The 19,154-nt window shown below is 50.9% G+C and overlaps 1 protein-coding gene across 3 annotated transcripts in view; it reads left to right on the top strand.

The window, feature by feature from the left end:
- The window catches only part of LOC135234985 (chemokine-like protein TAFA-2), a 151,143-nt gene extending 133,115 nt beyond the window's left edge, over positions 1-18,028 (top strand). For all 3 annotated transcript variants that reach the window (XM_064300157.1, XM_064300158.1, XM_064300159.1), the window contains exons 3-5: positions 7,507-7,656; positions 8,629-8,753; positions 17,071-18,028. In XM_064300157.1, the coding sequence (XP_064156227.1) occupies positions 7,507-7,656; positions 8,629-8,753; positions 17,071-17,082 (287 nt within the window). In that variant the 3' untranslated portion in view covers positions 17,083-18,028. The remainder of the gene's footprint in view (positions 1-7,506; positions 7,657-8,628; positions 8,754-17,070) is intronic.
- The last annotated feature ends 1,126 nt before the right edge of the window (positions 18,029-19,154 follow it).

Below are 19,154 nucleotides of genomic sequence, written 5' to 3'. Positions count from 1 at the left end.
AGACTGCGCAGACACAGCTAAACGCTCCCTGCAGTCACAGAGAGACTGCGCAGACGCAGACACAGCTAAACGATCCCTGCAGTCACAGAGAGACTGCGCAGATGCAGACACAGCTAAACGCTCCCTGCAGTCACAGGGAGACTGCGCAGACGCAGACGCAGCTAAACGCTCCCTACAGTCACAGAGAGGCTGCGCAGACACAGCTAAACTCTCCCTGCAGTCACAGAGAGACTGCACAGACACAGCTAAACGCTCCCTACAGTCACAGAGAGACTGCCCAGACACAGCTAAACGCTCCCTGCAGTCACAGAGAGACTGCGCAGACACAGCTAAATGCTCCCTGCAGTCACAGAGAGACTGCACAGACACAGCTAAACACTCCCTGCAGTCACAGAGAGACTGCGCAGACACAGCTAAACGCTCCCTGCAGTCACAGAGAGGCTGCGCAGACGCAGACACAGCTAAACACTCCCTGCAGTCACAGAGAGGCTGCACAGACACAGCTAAACGATCCCTGCAGTCACAGAGAGACTGCCCAGACACAGCTAAATGCTCCCTGCAGTCACAGAGAGGCTGCGCAGACGCAGACACAGCTAAACACTCCCTGCAGTCACAGAGAGGCTGCACAGACACAGCTAAACGATCCCTGCAGTCACAGAGAGACTGCGCAGACACAGCTAAACGATCCCTGCAGTCACAGAGACACTGCGCAGACACAGCTAAATGCTCCCTACAGTCACAGAGAGACTGCCCAGACACAGCTAAACGCTCCCTACAGTCACAGAGAGACTGCGCAGACGCAGCTAAACGATCCCTGCAGTCACAGAGAGACTGCGCAGAGGCAGACGCAGCTAAACGATCCCTGCAGTCACAGAGAGACTGCGCAGACACAGCTAAACGCTCCCTGCAGTCACAGAGAGGTTGCGCAGACGCAGCTAAATGTTCTCTGCAGTCACAGAGAGGCTGCGCAGACACAGCTAAACGCTCCCTACAGTCACAGAGAGACTGCGCAGACGCAGACGCAGCTAAACGATCCCTGCAGTCACAGAGAGACTGCGCAGAGGCAGACGCAGCTAAACGATCCCTGCAGTCACAGAGAGACTGCGCAGACACAGCTAAACGCTCCCTGCACTCACAGAGAGGCTGCGCAGACGCAACTAAATGCTCCCTGCAGTCACAGAGAGGCTGCGCAGACGCAGCTAAACGCTCCCTGCAGTCACAGAAAGGCTGCACAGACACAGACACAGCTAAACGATCCCTGCAGTCACAGAGAGGCTGCGCAGACGCAGCTAAACGCTCCCTGCAGTCACAGAAAGGCTGCACAGACGCAGACGCAGCTAAACGCTCCCTACAGTCACAGAGAGGCTGCGCAGACACAGCTAAATGCTCCCTACCGTCACAGAGAGGCTGCGCAGATGCAGACGCAGCTAAACGCTCCCTACAGTCACAGAGAGGCTGCGCAGACGCAGACGCAGCTAAACGCTCCCTGCAGTCACAGAGAGGCTGCGCAGACGCAGACGCAGCTAAACGCTCCCTGCAGTCACAGAGAGGCTGCGCAGACGCAGACGCAGCTAAACGCTCCCTGCAGTCACAGAGAGGCTGCGCAGACGCAGACGCAGCTAAACGCTCCCTGCAGTCACAGAGAGGCTGCGCAGACGCAGACGCAGCTAAACGCTCCCTGCAGTCACAGAGAGGCTGCGCAGACGCAGCTAAACGCTCCCTGCAGTCACAGAGAGGCTGCGCAGACGCAGACACAGCTAAACGCTCCCTGCAGTCACAGAGAGACTGCGCAGACACAGCTAAACGCTCCCTGCAGACACAGAGAGGCTGCGCAGACGCAGATGCAGCAGACGCGGCTCTCCCTCGGCCGCGCCACTCTCCCTGGGCCCCTCCCCTTGTGGGCGGGGCTTCGGAAGCCAGCAGAGCTGCTAATTACCCGGAGATGCATATCAATCGCAGGTCGATGGATATGAGTGGGGGACAGGGAGCAGTGGGGCGCTGAAGCGGGATCGATCCGCTGGTGCTCCGGAGCCCAACGCAGGGGCCCCCATTAGCATGAGAGCCAGTCGCAGGCCGGCTCGCGCTCTGCGCCCCCATTAGCATGAGAGCCAGTCGCAGGCCGGCTCGCGCTGTCGCGCTGGCGCGGAGGCGCAGGGCTCTGACTGATCGCACGTTAAGTGGCTTAAGTGGGAACGGAATTGATCACAGGAACGGACGCCCTTGAAGGAGCGCTCGGAGGAGAGCGATGCAGCCGTCGTGTTACCCGTTGTGCTGTCGCATACCCAAGCGGTGTTTTTATTTTTCGGCCACCTGTTTGTAGATGGGTTTGTTTAAGCTATAGCGGGCCTTTCTACCTGGTGCAAATCTTCACACTTTGTCTTCACTGCTGCCCCGCCCGATTGCAGCTGCTGTTCTTTAGGGCTTGCGAAACGAGGCTGTGCTCCAACACGCAAAGTGTATTTGATCAAACTGAAGTATCCATGCAACTGATGGTGCTCCAGTACCTCAGCCACATACATTATTATTATTATTATCATTATTATTTATTATTATTATTATTTTTATTATTATTATTATTATTATTATTATTATACTGTAGTATAATATTAATAATAATAATAATAATATAATAATAATAATAATAATAATAAGCCAGCATTAAATGTGCATGAGAAAGGGTACAATTCAGCTGCAAAAACCATTAAATAATTTGCTTTTTGGACCCCCTGATCCAGATTGAATTACACAACTCAAATTTTTTCGTACTTTTAAAAAATTTAAAATAAATTTTTTTTTCCATTGCTACATCAGGACATTTATTGGAGCAATTCACATTACTCGCTTTGGTCTAGGGTGCAACAGCAGTACCCCACCCCAGGATATGAACCCGCAGCCTCTCGGTCATTAGCTCTGGTCTATGAGGCAGTGTGCTGTGCTCTATACTTGTGCTGCCATGGTGAGCCTCCTGCAGAGTCAGGGGCCAGCTGAGCCCAGAGGGATGGGCAGCCCTACAGCCTAGCCCAGAGGGACGGGCAGCCCTACAGCCTAGCCCAGAGGGACGGGCAGCCCTACAGCCTAGCCCAGAGGGACGGGCAGCCCTACAGCTGTCCCAGAGGGATGGGCAGCCCTACAGCCTAGCCCAGAGGGACGGGCAGCCCTACAGCTGTCCCAGAGGGATGGGCAGCCCTACAGCTGAGCCCAGAGGGATGGGCAGCCCTACAGCTGAGCCCAGAGGGATGGGCAGCCCTACAGCTGAGCCCAGAGGGATGGGCAGCCCTACAGCTGAGCCCAGAGGGACGGGCAGCCCTACAGCCTAGCCCAGAGGGATGGGCAGCCCTACAGCTGAGCCCAGAGGGATGGGCAGCCCTACAGCTGAGCCCAGAGGGACGGACAGCCCTACAGCTGAGCCCAGAGGGATGGGCAGCCCTACAGCTGAGCCCAGAGGGATGGGCAGCCCTACAGCTGTCCCAGAGAACACCTAGAGGGTGGGGGGCTGTCTGGACTGTCACTGCGGGGGACATGCATAAAGCTGTATTCTTTTTTTTTTCTGATTGTGGAGTTGCTACCCGTCCGCAGACAGCCGCGCTGCTTGCCTGCACGAGCATCTCTGATCTCCCTTTCTTCTTTTCTTCGATTCCCCCCCCCCCCCCTTCCAAAGCCAGATCGTTCATCTCTCCGTGTCACAAACCAGCGAGCTCGTCTGCCTTCGAACTCCCTCCCGCCTCAGAAGTTCCGGAGAGTCTGGGAAAGTGTGCGCCGTTCTGTCGGCGGGGCTGCCTCCGCTGCTGGCTGTAAATCAGCATTAAGCGCAAAGCACGCTCCTGCCAGGGAGGCGTCGCCAGCACCGCTCTCACTACAGCACCTGCTGGCTTCTGAATCAGCAGTCAAATCCACGCCAGGATCCCGCGCTATTAGGAAGCGCTTAGGAACAGTAGAAGTGCACCTACATGGCTTATAAATCCATTTTAATCAATGCAAATAAGCAGCTCTGCCTGAGCTGCCCTGCACACTTCACATCTCCCCACCTCACGCCGTACGAATGTAGAAACGCCAGGAAGGGGAGGGAGCCAGCTCCTCTGCTAAAACTGCTCATAATCCCTCTGACCTTGTGGTTGTGCAGTTTAAATTTAACCTGTCTCATGCATGTTTTCAGTACGCTGTATAATAATAATAATTATAATAATAATAATAAGAAGATGAAGAAGTCGAGGACAGTAATATAATAATGATAATAACAATATTCATATTTAATTGCTTAGAACTGCTGGGAATGTATCTCATATGTAATGTGTTTGGTGTGTACTCCTGTATGATATCTACTTATTCCATTATTGAGTTTCTGCATGTTATGCACTCACACAGGTGAATATTTTCCGGTTAAGTTGCATAATTCAGGTTAGGTTAAACAGGCTGAAGGGTACCCAGGCAGGCCTAAGATTTAAACCTGCACCCTTACTAGTGCTGTTCCATCCTGCAAAGTCTCCCTGTCTTCCTGCTCACCCCACACCCAGTCACCCACAGTTTCAAAACATTAAGTTCTTGCATCTACACTTCGTAATTTACGTTTTGCATATATTTAGTAGGATATTGAAAAGTGTAGATGGATTTTAATGAATTTGAAACCTTTGGGTGCACCAACTCAAATTGCAGCTTGCATAAACAGTTTTTATATTTGTTTTGCCTAAAGGTCTTACACTGCACAGTATATGCATTTTGAACACAAAGACAGCACAGGCAAGTGTTTGAACTCTAAATTGTAAAGTTTGTGTGTGTAGTTGGGAAAGTTTGAAAGTCAGTGTATAATTATTTGCTCGGAAGGTGTAGTATACGGTGTGAAAGCATAAAGCTCCTGTCTTGTTTTGGAATGTGAGCAGTATATTATTTATTTGGAGGAATGGTTTAATATCATGGATGAGGTTTATTAGTTACTCACATTTAAGAAGGTGGGGGGGGGGGTCATTTTGCTTTTAGTTGATATGTCAAGTTCAAAATCTCAAATTTGTATGGATTTCATCTAAGACAGTTAAAACAGTTTTTCCGTCCTGTTCCAAAAGCAAGAACGCAAAGAAACAAAAGCAGTTCATGATCCCAGAAGATGTCTTAATTTCCCTCAAATATCGAGGATGCATCCAATGAGAACGGACCTAATATCCCACCATTCATTGTGCAATGACAGACGAGACAGGCCAAGCTCACAACTAATTTTTCTAGTTCTCATTTCACCAGTAAATGTCACGAAAATCTCTCTAACAATGAAAATTAGGCAAGAAATATGTTATAATAGCTGAATTTCAGCTATTTTTAAGCATACAACATATAACTAAAAAGGTTTAATTTGACATGACGAACTCTCAGAGTTGAGTCGGTTACATTACATTACATTACATTACAGGCATTTAGCAGACGCCGTTATCCAGAGCGACGTACAACAAGGTTAGACTACCTACAGAGCAACTCGTAGCCAGAGGATAGTATTTTACATGTTAGCCAAGCCAATTCAACTTCTTTAGTTTTCATTGCACCAATACATGTGACTAATATCTTCTACGAACTAAAATGAGGCAAGGAATATGTGTTAAAATAGCTGAATTTGAACTCATTTTAAATAAATCTGCTGTGAATAACTAAAAAAGTGTTAGCCTGCCCTTGCTGCTGTAGGTGGATAGATTTCTTTCGGAATAGAATGCAACTGTGAATGAACCAACATAAATGTGTTAGCTAGCTAGAGAATAGCGGATGAAAGAGACGTTTTGTTCACTTTTAGGTAGCCTACAACTGAAATGAAAACTACACCCCAAACCAATGTAAAGCAGCCTTTGAAAGAAACTAGAATACACCAGGGAAGGGGACTGTCAGGAAAGGAGAAGCACCCATTGAGTTCAGTGCATCTGATGCGTCCTTCATATTTCAGGGGAATCAAGACCACTTCTGGGATCTTGTTTTTGTTTTTGCTTCTTGCTTTTGGAATAGTACTTGGGCCGTTAAATATTATGTCACACAGGTTCACAAGGCCGCAAGAACGCACAAGTACAGACGCTGAGACACAAGTGAGGCGAGCTATTGCACGCTCACTGAAAGTGATTGTTTTGTTTTGCTGTGGTGAGAAAATACTGTAGCCTTGATTGGTTCAAAAAAGAGGGACAGGGATGAACATTGCCAGATATGGGCACAGTCACCTTCGATGACATAAAGGCCATTATATTTAATGGTTGTCTGCTCCATCATTACAGAAAAAGAAAGAGAAGAAGAAGAAGAAAAAAACAAGGCAGAATAAAAGCAACCTTGGACTGCTTCTTTTTTATTTTTTAGCCAGTCCTTCTATAACACATCCACGATACCTGCTGGCTTCCCCAGTTCTGCTTTAATGAGCTTGGTCAGATTCTGTTCTATTGTGTCCAATTACTGCAAGTTTTTTTCAACGGACTGTCAAAACAGCTCAGTGATTATAGTGAAAAAGCAAAAAAAAAAAACTATGACCAAAACCAAAACTATGGCCGTATTTTTGTGAGTTAGAAATGTTTCCGCTGCACCTACAGCTCGGCTCTGTGTGTTCAGTGAGCAATTATGTTTTGAGCTGGAAACCGCGGATACGGTTTGCCGCGTGCTGCAGCGTGCTGTTTTCCCTGAGTTTGCGGTGCCCGGAGGAGGAAGCGTCCCTCTGATTGTAGGGGATGTTCTGCATGTGAGCAGAATGCAAAAGGCTAGCCGTCCAAGTCACTGAATTGAGACGAAAACAACTTGGTTCATAAAATGACCCAAATGAGCCCGTGCAGAACAGAGGGGTTTTTTTTTGTTTCTTTAGTCGCCACGGTCCGTTGGTAACTGTACATTCATGAGCCAGCTCTGTGGACGGGCGGAAGAAAGGGCCACAGATAAGCGTTTTAACTGAGGGAGTCCCGCCCCTCTCCCCTCCTGAAGCCACGCTTCGGCCAATGGTGGTGAGAGAATGAGAGAAGGAAACATCAGATTGAGAGAAGGCCCTGCTGCTTCTCCCTCTCTCTCTCTGCAGTCGTGTAAATGAAGAACATCCCAGTCGCGCGTATCCACCATCCGTCTGGCCTAACTTTTATGCGCTCATCTTCCCTTCAGATCCACTTGACAAAGCAGGATGAATTTTTCAGATGGTTTTTTAGTTGTTTTATTGCCATTCTCGCCGTGTTTGTTGTTTCGCTTTCATGCCACTTTAAATGGAAGCGAGCAGGACCCTGACTGCGCTGCTGTTTTTAATGTGGTCATGATGAGAGGACCAGACCGCGGCGCTCACAGATTCTGCATCCTGATTGTCTTGTGTTCTCTCACAGTAGTAGACAGTATAACAGCGCTGCTGTTACCTTGTGCTCAAACCGTGTCTGAATTATTTCTCATGCTTGCGCGCGTGAATGTTAAAAAAGCGCCTGTAAACAGACTGCGTGCGCCCCTCTGAGCGGGAGGCGCGTTTCAGGGGTTACGGGGACATTGCGTCACTTTCTCAAAATGGCGGCTTCTCTCTCTCCCTCCCGCCCGCAGTGCACGTGAAAGCCGGGACCTGTGAGGTCATCGCGGCCCACCGCTGCTGCAACAAGAACAAGATCGAGGAGCGGTCCCAGACGGTCAAGTGCTCCTGCTTCCCCGGGCAGGTCGCCGGGACGACGAGAGCCGCCCCTTCCTGCGTCGAGGGTAAGGCCACTCCCCCTCGCCTCGTCGCTCGCCACACGCGGCTCACCGGACACGCTTAGCTCAGCTTTAGCAGGCATGGTTCTAACTTTATTTCCTGTTTCTAACCCGTATGCACTTCCACACCTTGCATCTATAACCTGTCCTTCCAGACAAGGTGCATCTCGCTGGATTCTTAGCTGGTATTACAGAGCACAGGCACTTGTTCTGAAACCTGTCCAGTGTTGATCGCAGACAGTCATCTCGCTGTTTGAGAAGGTGCGGGAAAAGACAGCGGGGTGGGGGGATGGAGGGGGTATGAGGGGGGGTGTCTGGCCTGGTGTTTCACAATAAAAGCGCTGGCTTCATTCTTGGCAGACCAAAGGCAGGGGCGAGTCATTTAATACTGTGTCAACAGTGTCCATTTGACAGCCCGATCGATTTTTATCTTATTTTCTTTACTGTAACAGCTTTTGCTTGGCTTCTGCCTCCTTGACAATGCTCGCAGTGTGCGGAAATGTCAAATAACCCCCCCCCCCCTCCCCCCCAGCCTCCCGTTTCTCTGGCCTTCTCTGCTCCTCTGCGTTCTCTGACCCCCGAGCTCACAGGCGAGGCGCGGTGTTTATTCCTTTCGGCCAGAACGCTCGTCTTTTTGATGTTGAATCAGGTCTCTGATTCAGTCCAGAGAAACCACACAGAGCAGATCTACCCCATCGCCACGTCCGGGTGGAAGTTTCACGCTCCGCCCTTTGACATTTCCTTTTTTTTCACGTGCGACCCATTTCATTTTTGTTTTCTTGGCGTTTGGGTAATGAGCACTGCGTGGTTGTGTGAAAGGATTTTTTATCCTGTCGCATTGTTCTCCGCTGTAGTATTTTTGAGGGGGTTATAGTCCTGATTGAAGTGCTGTCAGTCGCCTTCCCTGCTGTTGAACAGCTGAGCGACTTGATGCGCTGGATGCTCATTTGCAGCCTTTTCTGTGTGTTCCTCCGGCAGCCTCCATAGTGGCTCAGAAGTGGTGGTGCCAGATGCAGCCCTGCCTGGACGGGGAGGAGTGCAAGGTGCTGCCCGATCGCACCGGCTGGAGCTGCAGCACGGGAAACAAGGTCAAGACCACCAAGGTGGGTGCAAACCCGCCTGCAGGGCGGCGCCGTAACGCGCAGTGAACCGGGCTTGTGACCCGGAGGTTGCCAGTTCAATTCCTGGGCGAGGAACTGCGGCTGTGCCCTTGAGCGAGGCACTTAACTGGAATTGCTTCTGTAAAATTTATCCAGAAAACAGCGGCGTCGATGCGCCGTAAAATGCAGAAGCAGAACGTGCGAGCCGCGCGTTCGCTGCGGATGAGGCCGTCCGCTGAATGCAAATGTGCTCTAATCGGAATTACCGCGCGAAACGTCACGGCACAAATCAAACGGCGCTCTCGCCCGGAGTTATTATCCTGCGGAACGTGCACGTGGGGGGGGGGTTTTCTCAGGAGCTGCGCGGCCCTCGACCGCCGTTAAACGTCTGGCGGTTTGGGGGAGCGGCGGGAACGGGAGCGGCGAGGGGGGACGCCCACGCGCATGCCGGCTCGAATATCAACTGGAGTCCCGCGCCGATCGTAACGTCCCGTTACCGGGGTTATGGTGAAACTGCGCCCCCCTCCTCCCCTCCCTCCCCCCCCCCCACCAGGATGCGATTGCCTGTGATGTCCCCTTCCTCCCCCGACAGCACTGTGAGTCAGAAATGAGCCAATCAGCTGAAAGCAGCCTATCGGGCACCCTTCCCCTCCACCGCCATTTTTGGAACTGGCCGGGACCCACTGTGGACTGACCCAGTTACTCTCGCCACGGTGCTCAGCCAGAGAAATGAGCTTGTGTTGAATCCCGCCTTGGATCCCACATCAAAAGCATTCAGGGGGGTAAGAAGAAGAAGAAGAAGAAGAAGAAGAACAAGGAGAAGGACAAGATGCAGAAACAACAAAAAAAAACAACAAGCTTGCTGTGATGGTAAATATTTGATGAAAACGGGAGGGGAAAAAACCCAAGTGATTGTTGCTGGAATCAAAGCTGTGCTGCACTACATATAGCATAGGCCCAGAGTGTGGGGCCCTTTGTTTTTAGTGTAGGCCACCCAGTGTAGGGCCTTTTCTTTTTAGTTTAGGGTCCAAGTGTGAGGCCCTTTGTTTATAGTGTACACTCCGAGTGTGGGGCCCTTTGTTTTTAGTGTACACCCAGAGTGTGGGGCCCTTTGTTTTTAGTGTAGGCCCAGAGTGTGGGGCCCTTTGTTTTTAGTGTAGGCCCCGAGTGTGGGGCCCTTTGTTTTTAGTTTAGGCCCCGAGTGTGGGGCCCTTTGTTTTTAGTGTAGTCCCCGAGTGTGGGGCCCTTTGTTTTTAGTGTACACCCAGAGTGTGGGGCCCTTTATTTTTAGTGTAGTTTCAGAGTGTGGGGCCCTTTGTTTTTAGTGTACATTCAGAGTGTGGGGCCCTTTGTTTTTAGTGTAGGCCCAGAGTGTGGGGCCCTTTGTTTTTAGTGTAGGCCCCGAGTGTGGGGCCCTTTGTTTTTAGTGTAGGCCCCGAGTGTGGGGCCCTTTGTTTATAGTGTAGGCCCCGAGTGTGGGGCCCTTTGTTTATAGTGTAGGCCCCGAGTGTGGGGCCCTTTGTTTTTAGTTTAGGCCCCGAGTGTGGGGCCCTTTGTTTTTAGTGTAGGCCCCGAGTGTGGGGCCCTTTGTTTTTAGTTTAGGCACTGAGTGTGGGGCCCTTTGTTTTTAGTGTAGGCCCCGAGTGTGGGGCCCTTTGTTTTTAGTTTAGGCATTGAGTGTGGGGCCCTTTGTTTTTAGTGTACACCCAGAGTGTGGGGCCCTTTGTTTTTAGTGTACATTCAGAGTGTGGGGCCCTTTGTTTTTAGTGTAGGCTCAGAGTGTGGGGCCCTTTGTTTTTAGTTTAGGCCCCGAGTGTGAGGCCCTTTGTTTTTAGTGTAGGCCCCGTGTGTGGGGCCCTTTGTTTATAGTGTAGGGCCCGAGTGTGGGGCCCTTTGTTTTTAGTTTAGGCCCCGAGTGTGGGGCCCTTTGTTTATAGTGTAGGCCCCGAGTGTGGGGCCCTTTGTTTTTAGTGTAGGCCCCGAGTGTGGGGCCCTTTGTTTTTAGTTTAGGCCCCGAGTGTGGGGCCCTTTGTTTTTAGTGTAGGCCCCGAGTGTGGGGCCCTTTGTTTTTAGTTTAGGCACTGAGTGTGGGGCCCTTTGTTTTTAGTGTAGGCCCCGAGTGTGGGGCCCTTTGTTTTTAGTGTAGGCCCCGAGTGTGGGGCCCTTTGTTTTTAGTGTAGGCCCCGAGTGTGGGGCCCTTTGTTTTTAGTGTAGGCCCCGAGTGTGGGGCCCTTTGTTTATAGTGTAGGCCCCGAGTGTGGGGCCCTTTGTTTTTAGTGTACACCCAGAGTGTGGGGCCCTTTGTTTTTAGTGTAGGTCCCGAGTGTGGGGCTCTTTGTTTTTAGTTTAGGCCCAGAGTGTGGGGCCCTTTGTTTTTAGTGTAGGCCCAGAGTGTGGGGCCCTTTGTTTTTAGTGTAGGCCCCGAGTGTGGGGCCCTTTGTTTTTAGTGTAGGCCTGAGTGTGGGGCCCTTTGTTTATAGTGTAGGCCCCGAGTGTGGTGCCCTTTGTTTTTAGTGTAGGCCCCCGGTGTGGGGCCCTTTGTTTTTAGTGTACACTCCAAGTGTGGGGCCCATTGTTTATAGTGTAGGCCCCGAGTGTGGGGCCCTTTGTTTTTAGTGTTGGCCCCGGGTGTGGGGCCCTTTGTTTTTAGTGTACACTCCGAGTGTGGGGCCCTTTGTTTATAGTGTAGGCCCCGAGTGTGGGGCCCTTTGTTTTTAGTGTAGGCCCGAGTGTGGGGCCCTTTGTTTTTAGTGTAGGCCCCGAGTGTGGGGCCCTTTGTTTTTAGTGTACACCCAGAGTGTGGGGCCCTTTGTTTTTAGTGTAGGCCCCGAGTGTGGGGCCCTTTGTTTTTAGTGTAGGCCCCGAGTGTGGGGCCCTTTGTTTTTAGTGTAGGCCCCGAGTGTGGGGCCCTTTGTTTATAGTGTAGGCCCCGAGTGTGGGGCCCTTTGTTTTTAGTGTACACCCAGAGTGTGGGGCCCTTTGTTTTTAGTTTAGGCCCCGAGTGTGGGGCCCTTTGTTTTTAGTTTAGGCCCCGGGTGTGGGGCCCTTTGTTTTTAGTGTACACTCCGAGTGTGGGGCCCATTGTTTATTGTGTAGGCCCCGAGTGTGGGGCCCTTTGTTTTTAGTTTAGGCCCTGAGTGTGGGGCCCTTTGTCTTTAGTGTAGGCCCCCAGTGTTGGGCCTACACTTAAACTTAAACTTTTAAGTTTAAAAAATAACAAAATATACAAAATAACAAAAATATTCCTGGGAGCAGGACTGGGGAGAGCCAATGAGGGCTTACTCATTTTTCTAGAACAAAATGCAGTTATTTATCCTCACACCAACCACCTGAGTTTATTCAGCATTGCAATTCTGTGCTTTAGTGTTATTGAGGCTCACAGTGCCTAGAAAACCTATACTGGAACTGTTTGAGAAACTAATGGATTCACTGTTTTTTCCCCTACACATAAAAATACTGTTTTTATTCCTCTCCTGAAACAAAAGGAAAAAAAACAAAAACACTCCGATTTGATTGCAAATGCAGGACTGAATGCGCATCCCGAGACTTAATTTGAAGGATTCCAGTCCTACTGAAGTGCAGTACGAAAGCTCCCGCTGAATACAGATCAGCCCGCCTTCCGCTTCACATCCGAGAGACGGAGAAGAGAGAGTCCGCCGGCAGGCAGCGCCGCGCGGTTTTCCCGAAAAAAAAAAAAACCCCGGCAGTGATGTCAGTCAAGTCACATCCCCGACGTTCATTTCCTTCCCATCAGTCACCTGTCCAAAACAAAGAGCCGGTGACTGCTTTCAATTTCACCGGGACGAGGCAAGGCTCACGGAGGGAAGCGGCAGCAGCGAGACAGAGCCATCGGCATGTCTGCCGACCGAGGGGTGGTGGGGGGGGGGGAGCGAGGGGGGATGTGAGGTGATGCTTGAATTCGTGACCATCATCTGCGACCTCGGGGGGGGGGGGGGTGGTGCGGTAGCCCTCGTTGGGAAGGGGCGGGGATTCGGCTGTCACAGCCCCCCACCCCCACCCCCACCCCTCGCACACACCCGCGCGTTTAACTGAGGGACCTCTGACCTCGGCTCGCCCATGGCGGACGTACAAACAGCTGCTCCCGTTGGGCCCTGCGAAGCGATCGCCGCTGTTTCCTTTTCTAGTGGCAGGTTTCCACGCGGGTGAATTGGGGGTTGTGTTTTGGGGGGGGGGGGGGTGATGGACGGGTAGAAATGCTTTTCGGTCAGTGGTGTGGCATCTCTTTGGCCTGTAGGTCTTTGTTTCAGCCGGCACAGGGGTGGAGACGCATACTATGCGGTCTCTGTACCAGCGTATGAGCATCATGGGGGATTCTGCTCTTTTGGTAATTCTGGGGCTGCACAGACCGTCCATTAGACTCCTCAAGGCTTTCATCCGTATCTCAGGCTTCTTAGCGACCGGTGATCAGCGCTTTGCTTTCACAACCAATCAATTCCATCAATTAATACCTCTGAGTAACGGTGCGTGCGTACAGTACTGCATATTCGCGAATGCGCGCGTACACAAGTACATATTTTTAGAGATGTCTGTTTTTGACGGCGCGCGGCGGTCAGGACGCAGCTGGGGCGCGGGTCGATGGCGTGGGCGCGGTCCTCATGGCCCCGTTAACGCGGGGCCGTAAATCGAAATCGACGGCGCGGGGCCCCCGGGTGAGGGGGCGGCGATAAATCACGCGGATAACAGAGAGGCGCGTTTTCCGCCGGGGCGCGGCTGTCGGCGGGAGCCCCCCCCCCCGGACACGGGGCCGAACGCGCGTCGCTCGCCCCGTCCCCCATTTTTCACTTTCCGACGGAGCGCGGCGTCGATCGATGCCAGATAATATCCCGCGGACGACAGCGTCCGCGTCCCCGCCCCCCTCCTCCTCCTCCTCCGAGCGCCTCTCCCTCGGACGGGAGCGCGGGCCCAGCTCGGGACGGAGCCGGCCGCCGCGCGGCGGGTTGCCTGGGACACGGAGGTCAAAGGTCAAAGCCAGGAGACCTTCATTACCGCCACGGAGCCGCTGCTTCTCCTTCAGCACGGCGCGGTCTCAGCAGATGTGCTCCTTCCACACCCACACGGCTGCATTAATAAGTAGCATATGCTAATACCTCTCCTGCTCTCTCGCTAATTCTGGCTTTATCACCTGTCTATCCTTCTCCCTCTTTCTCTTATATATATATATATATACACACACACACACACATACATTATATATGCACAGCTATATTCTGTCTCATTCCCCCAGTATTTATATATATATATATATATATATATATATATATATGTTTATATATCTTCTCTATCTCTTCTCTCTCATGTCTCTCTATCTCTTCTCTCTCATCTCTCATTACACACACAGACACAGACACACACACACTGTACATAACGGGTGTGTGCTCGTGTGTGTGTGTCTGACACGTTGCTTCAGCGGTAATTTGCCGTGTGACTCTTTGCGCTCTGCGTCGCCGGAGGTTCACCTCCTTTATACTCCTCCATGTTCGGAACGACGGTGGGAAAACACAAACCTGCTGCTTCTGCAAGTCGGCTTAGGAGTCTGACGCCAGCGTGGAGAACGAGCGAGCAGGAGAACCAGCGAGCGAGCGAGCAGGAGAGCGGGCGAGCGAGGACAGCGAGCGAGCAGGACGGCGAGCGAGGAGGGCGAGCGAAGAGGACGAGCGAGGGAGCGAGCGAGCGCCCACATCGACATGCTCAAGCCCCCGTGACACACGCAGGATGTGACAGCTGAGATCAGCAGCACACTCGAACGGCGCATATATCACAGTCGGCTCTGTCAGTCTCCTGACAGGAAGCTGCTTCTGAATAAGATAAGCCAGCCGTATTATCAGTGATATGAATTTGTGCCAAAATCTAAATCAAAGTCTGTTTTCATCTTGCACAGTGTCATAAGGGATTTTTTTTTACAGGTTTTAGATAATAAGAGTAGAGGCACTCCAATCCAAAATGCCGTTGAAAAAGACTAGAGGTCTGCATTTGGCTAGAAATGAGACCTGTGCTCACTTAAGCCCGACAAACTCCAGCCTGACCTGACCTATCCCGACCCGAACCACCCTGACCCAGCCCAGCCCGACCCAGCCCAACCCGACCCAGCCTGACCCAACCCGACCCGACGAGCTCCAGCCAAACTTTAAGCCTGAATAGAGCTTGAATGCTGAAATAGCAAGCCAATAACACCATACAACAGCACAACATAAAATAATGCAGTGTTTCCCCCAGAAAGGCTGCCAGTGACAGAGCTTGTGATGGCAGAACAAAGGTGGGAGAAACAGGTCTACCAGCGACTGGCGACAGCAGTGCAAAGCCAAGCTCCTCGTTTTTGTAGTATACCGTTTTGCTCAACTAGCAAATTAAAACAAGGGGATGTGAACGACACACATTCCTGACCATCGGCTAGTCGCTGTCTGAAACGACTAATCATATTTTTTATTTATTTATTGTTTAACAATTTCCGGTTATTTTATTTAACAATCGACATGCGTGCTCACGACTAACAATCGACGAATCAACAAATTGTTCACATCCCTAATTAAACAGCTGTACTCAAGCTTTCACTCTGTAAACACGTTTTTCTGTTAAATGTGATGTTAAGTTTGTCGCTTGCACCTGTGCAACAAACAAAGCACAAGAGTGACATCCTTGTTCTTTCAGTATGTTTACATGAAGTATGTTTGTAAAATGTATGTATTTTAATGTTCATAATGATCCGAACAGGCTAAACAGCTAGCTTTATTGCTATTTTTCTTTTTGTTAAATGTAATGTTAATACATTTGCTGCTGTTCATATTGATCAGAGCAGGCTAGCCAGCTAGCTTTAGTGCCATTACATTTTTAAAAGTGTATCACTTCGATGCTGTCAAATACGGCTGTTTCAGTTTGCTAGTTGCGCTAGTTTGCTACAAGCTTTGTACAGTTGTTGTCAATTGTGCAACGGCTGGTAGAAGTGTTGCTTCGCAGCTATTAGTAACTTCCGGGTTGGGAGTGGGCCCATACCCAATTTGACAAAGCAAAATAAAGAAAGAAAAGAGTGAGAGAAAGAGTAAGAGGGTAAGAGAGAAGGAGGGAGAGGAGAGAAGAGGTGGAGAAGAAGAGAAGCTGTGTGATCTGGATGCTGGTTAGTTGAGAGAGGCTGACCATGCAGTCCACTAATGGGGGAGGAGAGGGCCCAGTTAAGTGCTTCAGCGTTCCTCAGTATCCCAGGAACCAGGGACAGGAGGGTGAGGCTGTCCCAGCACCCCTGCGGACCGCCATCCGAAAGGTGAGGATTAAACAGGGCGTCCCGCAGCAGCAGGGGCGCGGCCGGGGCACCTGGCCGTCTGTCCCGTGCCAGATCCTGGGTAAAGCGTGTTTTCAGGGGCGTCAGAGTCGCGGCGGGTAAAGCCGGCTCGCGGGGGGGAGGAAGAACAAAATGGCCCCCGGCCCAAACGCGCACGGAGACGCCGCGGGCTGCCAGCCGCGCCGCCGGCGGCGCCCGCCTCCCCGCCCCATTCCTGGCCCGAGGCGACTGCGCCCACGCCCAGTAGCGGCTAAGCGAACGACGCTAACGGGCGCCAAGGCGCTCGGCGGGAAAGCCCCGGATGCGGGGAACCCCCGCCGACTGTGCCGTATGCCGCCGGTGAAGCGCCTCGGTGCGCCATCGCCCCGCGTTACCGACGCCGCGTTAATCACTCTGCCGCTTCCACGGCCGCTTCCCCCAGCCTCCTCGTGAATGTTTTTTCTTTTTTGCGCAGCTCGTAACGACCGCCGTAAATATCGCTGCGTTTCGGATCTTTCGGGCTCAGTATGCGCTCTTTGGCGGCGGGCTGCCGAGCCGTGGCGGTCTACATGCGCAGTCGCCGCTCCCTCGCCCCCCGTGTCATCGATTAAAAGCGATGTTCTTTCTGTGTGAAGGTGTCATTGCGCCTGTGATCCCCTCCGGAGGAACGGCCAGGGCCGCGGCAGCGGATGATTGTCACGTCTAAACAGTCTGACCCCGACATGCTAATCAGCCTTTTTTTTTCGGTCTTACGCCCTCCGGTGATTAATTGTTAAACCTGCCCGTTAACGTCTGAAGGATAATTCTGGGTACGTGTCAGCCATGGGCCTTAATCACAGTAATTACACTGCTTCTCCAGGCATTATATTCCTGCATGACCAGGTGGGTGGGAGGCGGGCTGGAGAACGAACCAAAATTGGTTTAAAATAAGACAAATTGCTGATTAATGCTTTAGCTGCCCTCCTGTCTTTTCATCTGCCTTTTCTTTCAGTTGCGGAGGAGAACCATCCACGACCGACGCGTCTAACCGCTGTGCCCTCTGCATTTCAGGTCACACGATAGTCCCGCCCCCCTTCCGACTAGAACATCCAATCATGGACATCCTTTTGTATATGTATAGCGACTGTAAGAAGAGTGGATCGTCGGGGAAATTTGGCTGTGCGAGCTGGGGTACGTAAAAGGCTTGGCCTGCGTTGGGAAACGGGTGGGACACGTAGCCGAGCAACGCAGAGAAAAGGTTTGGGAATCGGTGTGAGCAGGAGCACGGACTTGACCTGGAGGGCTCTGTCTACTTGTCTACATTGGGACACGGGGACTACCAATCAATTCCAATTCCTTGTCTTTATTATACATGCTACTGTACTTCTCTTTGTGCTGCATTCTTACCTTGGATTGGGACACCAGTCTCTAATGGCAGTTCTTCAGACAGTGGTGATACCCGGGACTGTACAAGCCTGCTGAAGGGATACTGTACCATAATGCCGACTTTAGATCTCTGACACCTGACAACGGCTCTTTTTTAAACCCACGCCCAGTACAGTGGCTCCCGATGTAATTGTGTTCTGGATATATTTCGCCCGTAAACGCTTACAGTACATTCAGACTTTTTAACATTTGAAGCTGACAAATTTTCTCCTTTTTTTGAAGAAGAAAACAAGGATTTTTGAGCAAAAAAAAAAAAAACGAAAACAAAAACAAATAAACCCAAAAAAGCTGTTTCCGCCTTTGGAGCATCTGATGACCGGCCTAGTTGAGTTTTTTTTTTTTGTTGTTGTTTTTTTTTGAAAAGGACATTGTTAAGCTTTTCAGCTGAAAGGCCAGAATAATCCATAGTAGATATTATGATATATGTTGAAGCATATGTACGAGTGTATAAAGAGATTCACAGAATTTATCAGAATAAAATGTTACGCTCCAGCAGTTTTCATATCTGTGTTTTTAAAAGCCTGGTAACTGCTATTGAGTAAGTGTGTCAGTATTATCTCAAATAAAATTATTTCAAAAGAAACATTTTATTTGGCTTGTGGGTAAAACATATTCATCTTCATGTCTTATTTCACATCAAAAATAGGGCTTCTTTTCAACCCCTGCTCAAGCCTCCATTGAGTCATATGCAGCCTTTAATACAATGGCAGAGCTTTGCAAGTATTCTTGAATGGACCTTTAATGTGATTATGACATTGAACAGTTGGCCCACATGGAAGTCTTAACACTGCTCCCAAGTCAGAGATTGCCGACAGCTGACATTTTTAGCATCCATTTGTGTTTCAGTCCCAGACTTTCAGAAAAAAGAAAAGCTCTAAAAGGACTCTTTGGCTTGTCTTCGTGGAGGAACCCTTTTCAGTCCTCGTGTGAAGGTTTGAAAAGCGTGAATGCCTCCAGATTGAGCCATTTTGCCCTACAGAGAACTCTTTACCTCGATAGGGTTCCTCTGTGGAGCCTTTTGCAACCCTTTCTTCTGAGAGTGCAAAATCAGGTAAAGCTTGGGGGTGCGGGGTTTTTTGGGGTGGGTCCATGTGTCTGTGCTCACTAGCGACCCCCACCTGGTCAGTCGGGCACCTGCAGGTGTGTCTGTTGATCTGAAGTGTCTTCCACTGACTTGTGTCTGTGCAAAGTACTGCATCGTAACATCACATGTCTTGGAGGAGAGCACGTGCTTGTCTGAGCTCTCCTCAATCGATAGAGGAGGCTACAGCAGTGATCGCTGATAACTGGAACCGTCCATTTGAATCTGGGGCGAAATTTAAAAAAGAATTGCTACAGATGTACAGCCTTTTGATATGGTAGATCTTGGATTAGCAGCCCCGATTTATCTTCCATTTGTGTACTGATGTAATGTGTGGTTTAATAGGTCTGATTTGGTCTTATGAGCTAGGCCTTGGTCATGCTGTTAAGCCCGTATTCCAGTTTACGGATGGGCCTCATTGGCTGGTGTAGAATCTGAACAGCGGCAACTGCGGTCGGGGCTCATAGTTGGCTGTAGTGCCGCCCGTCACAGGTGCATCCATGTCGCATCGCACAACAGCGCCCCCTCTGGTCAGTCGCAGCCCCGCGGTCTGCCGACTTGGCGTCTCCGTGAGCCCGCTCAGTGTGCTGAGGAGCGGGAAGGAGCCGCGGCTTCACGGTTCAGAGGA

The sequence above is a fragment of the Anguilla rostrata genome, chromosome 11 (assembly GCF_018555375.3).
Source record: "Anguilla rostrata isolate EN2019 chromosome 11, ASM1855537v3, whole genome shotgun sequence".
Classification (NCBI taxonomy): Eukaryota; Metazoa; Chordata; class Actinopteri; order Anguilliformes; family Anguillidae; genus Anguilla; species Anguilla rostrata.
This window is presented reverse-complemented; position numbering and strand designations above follow the sequence as displayed.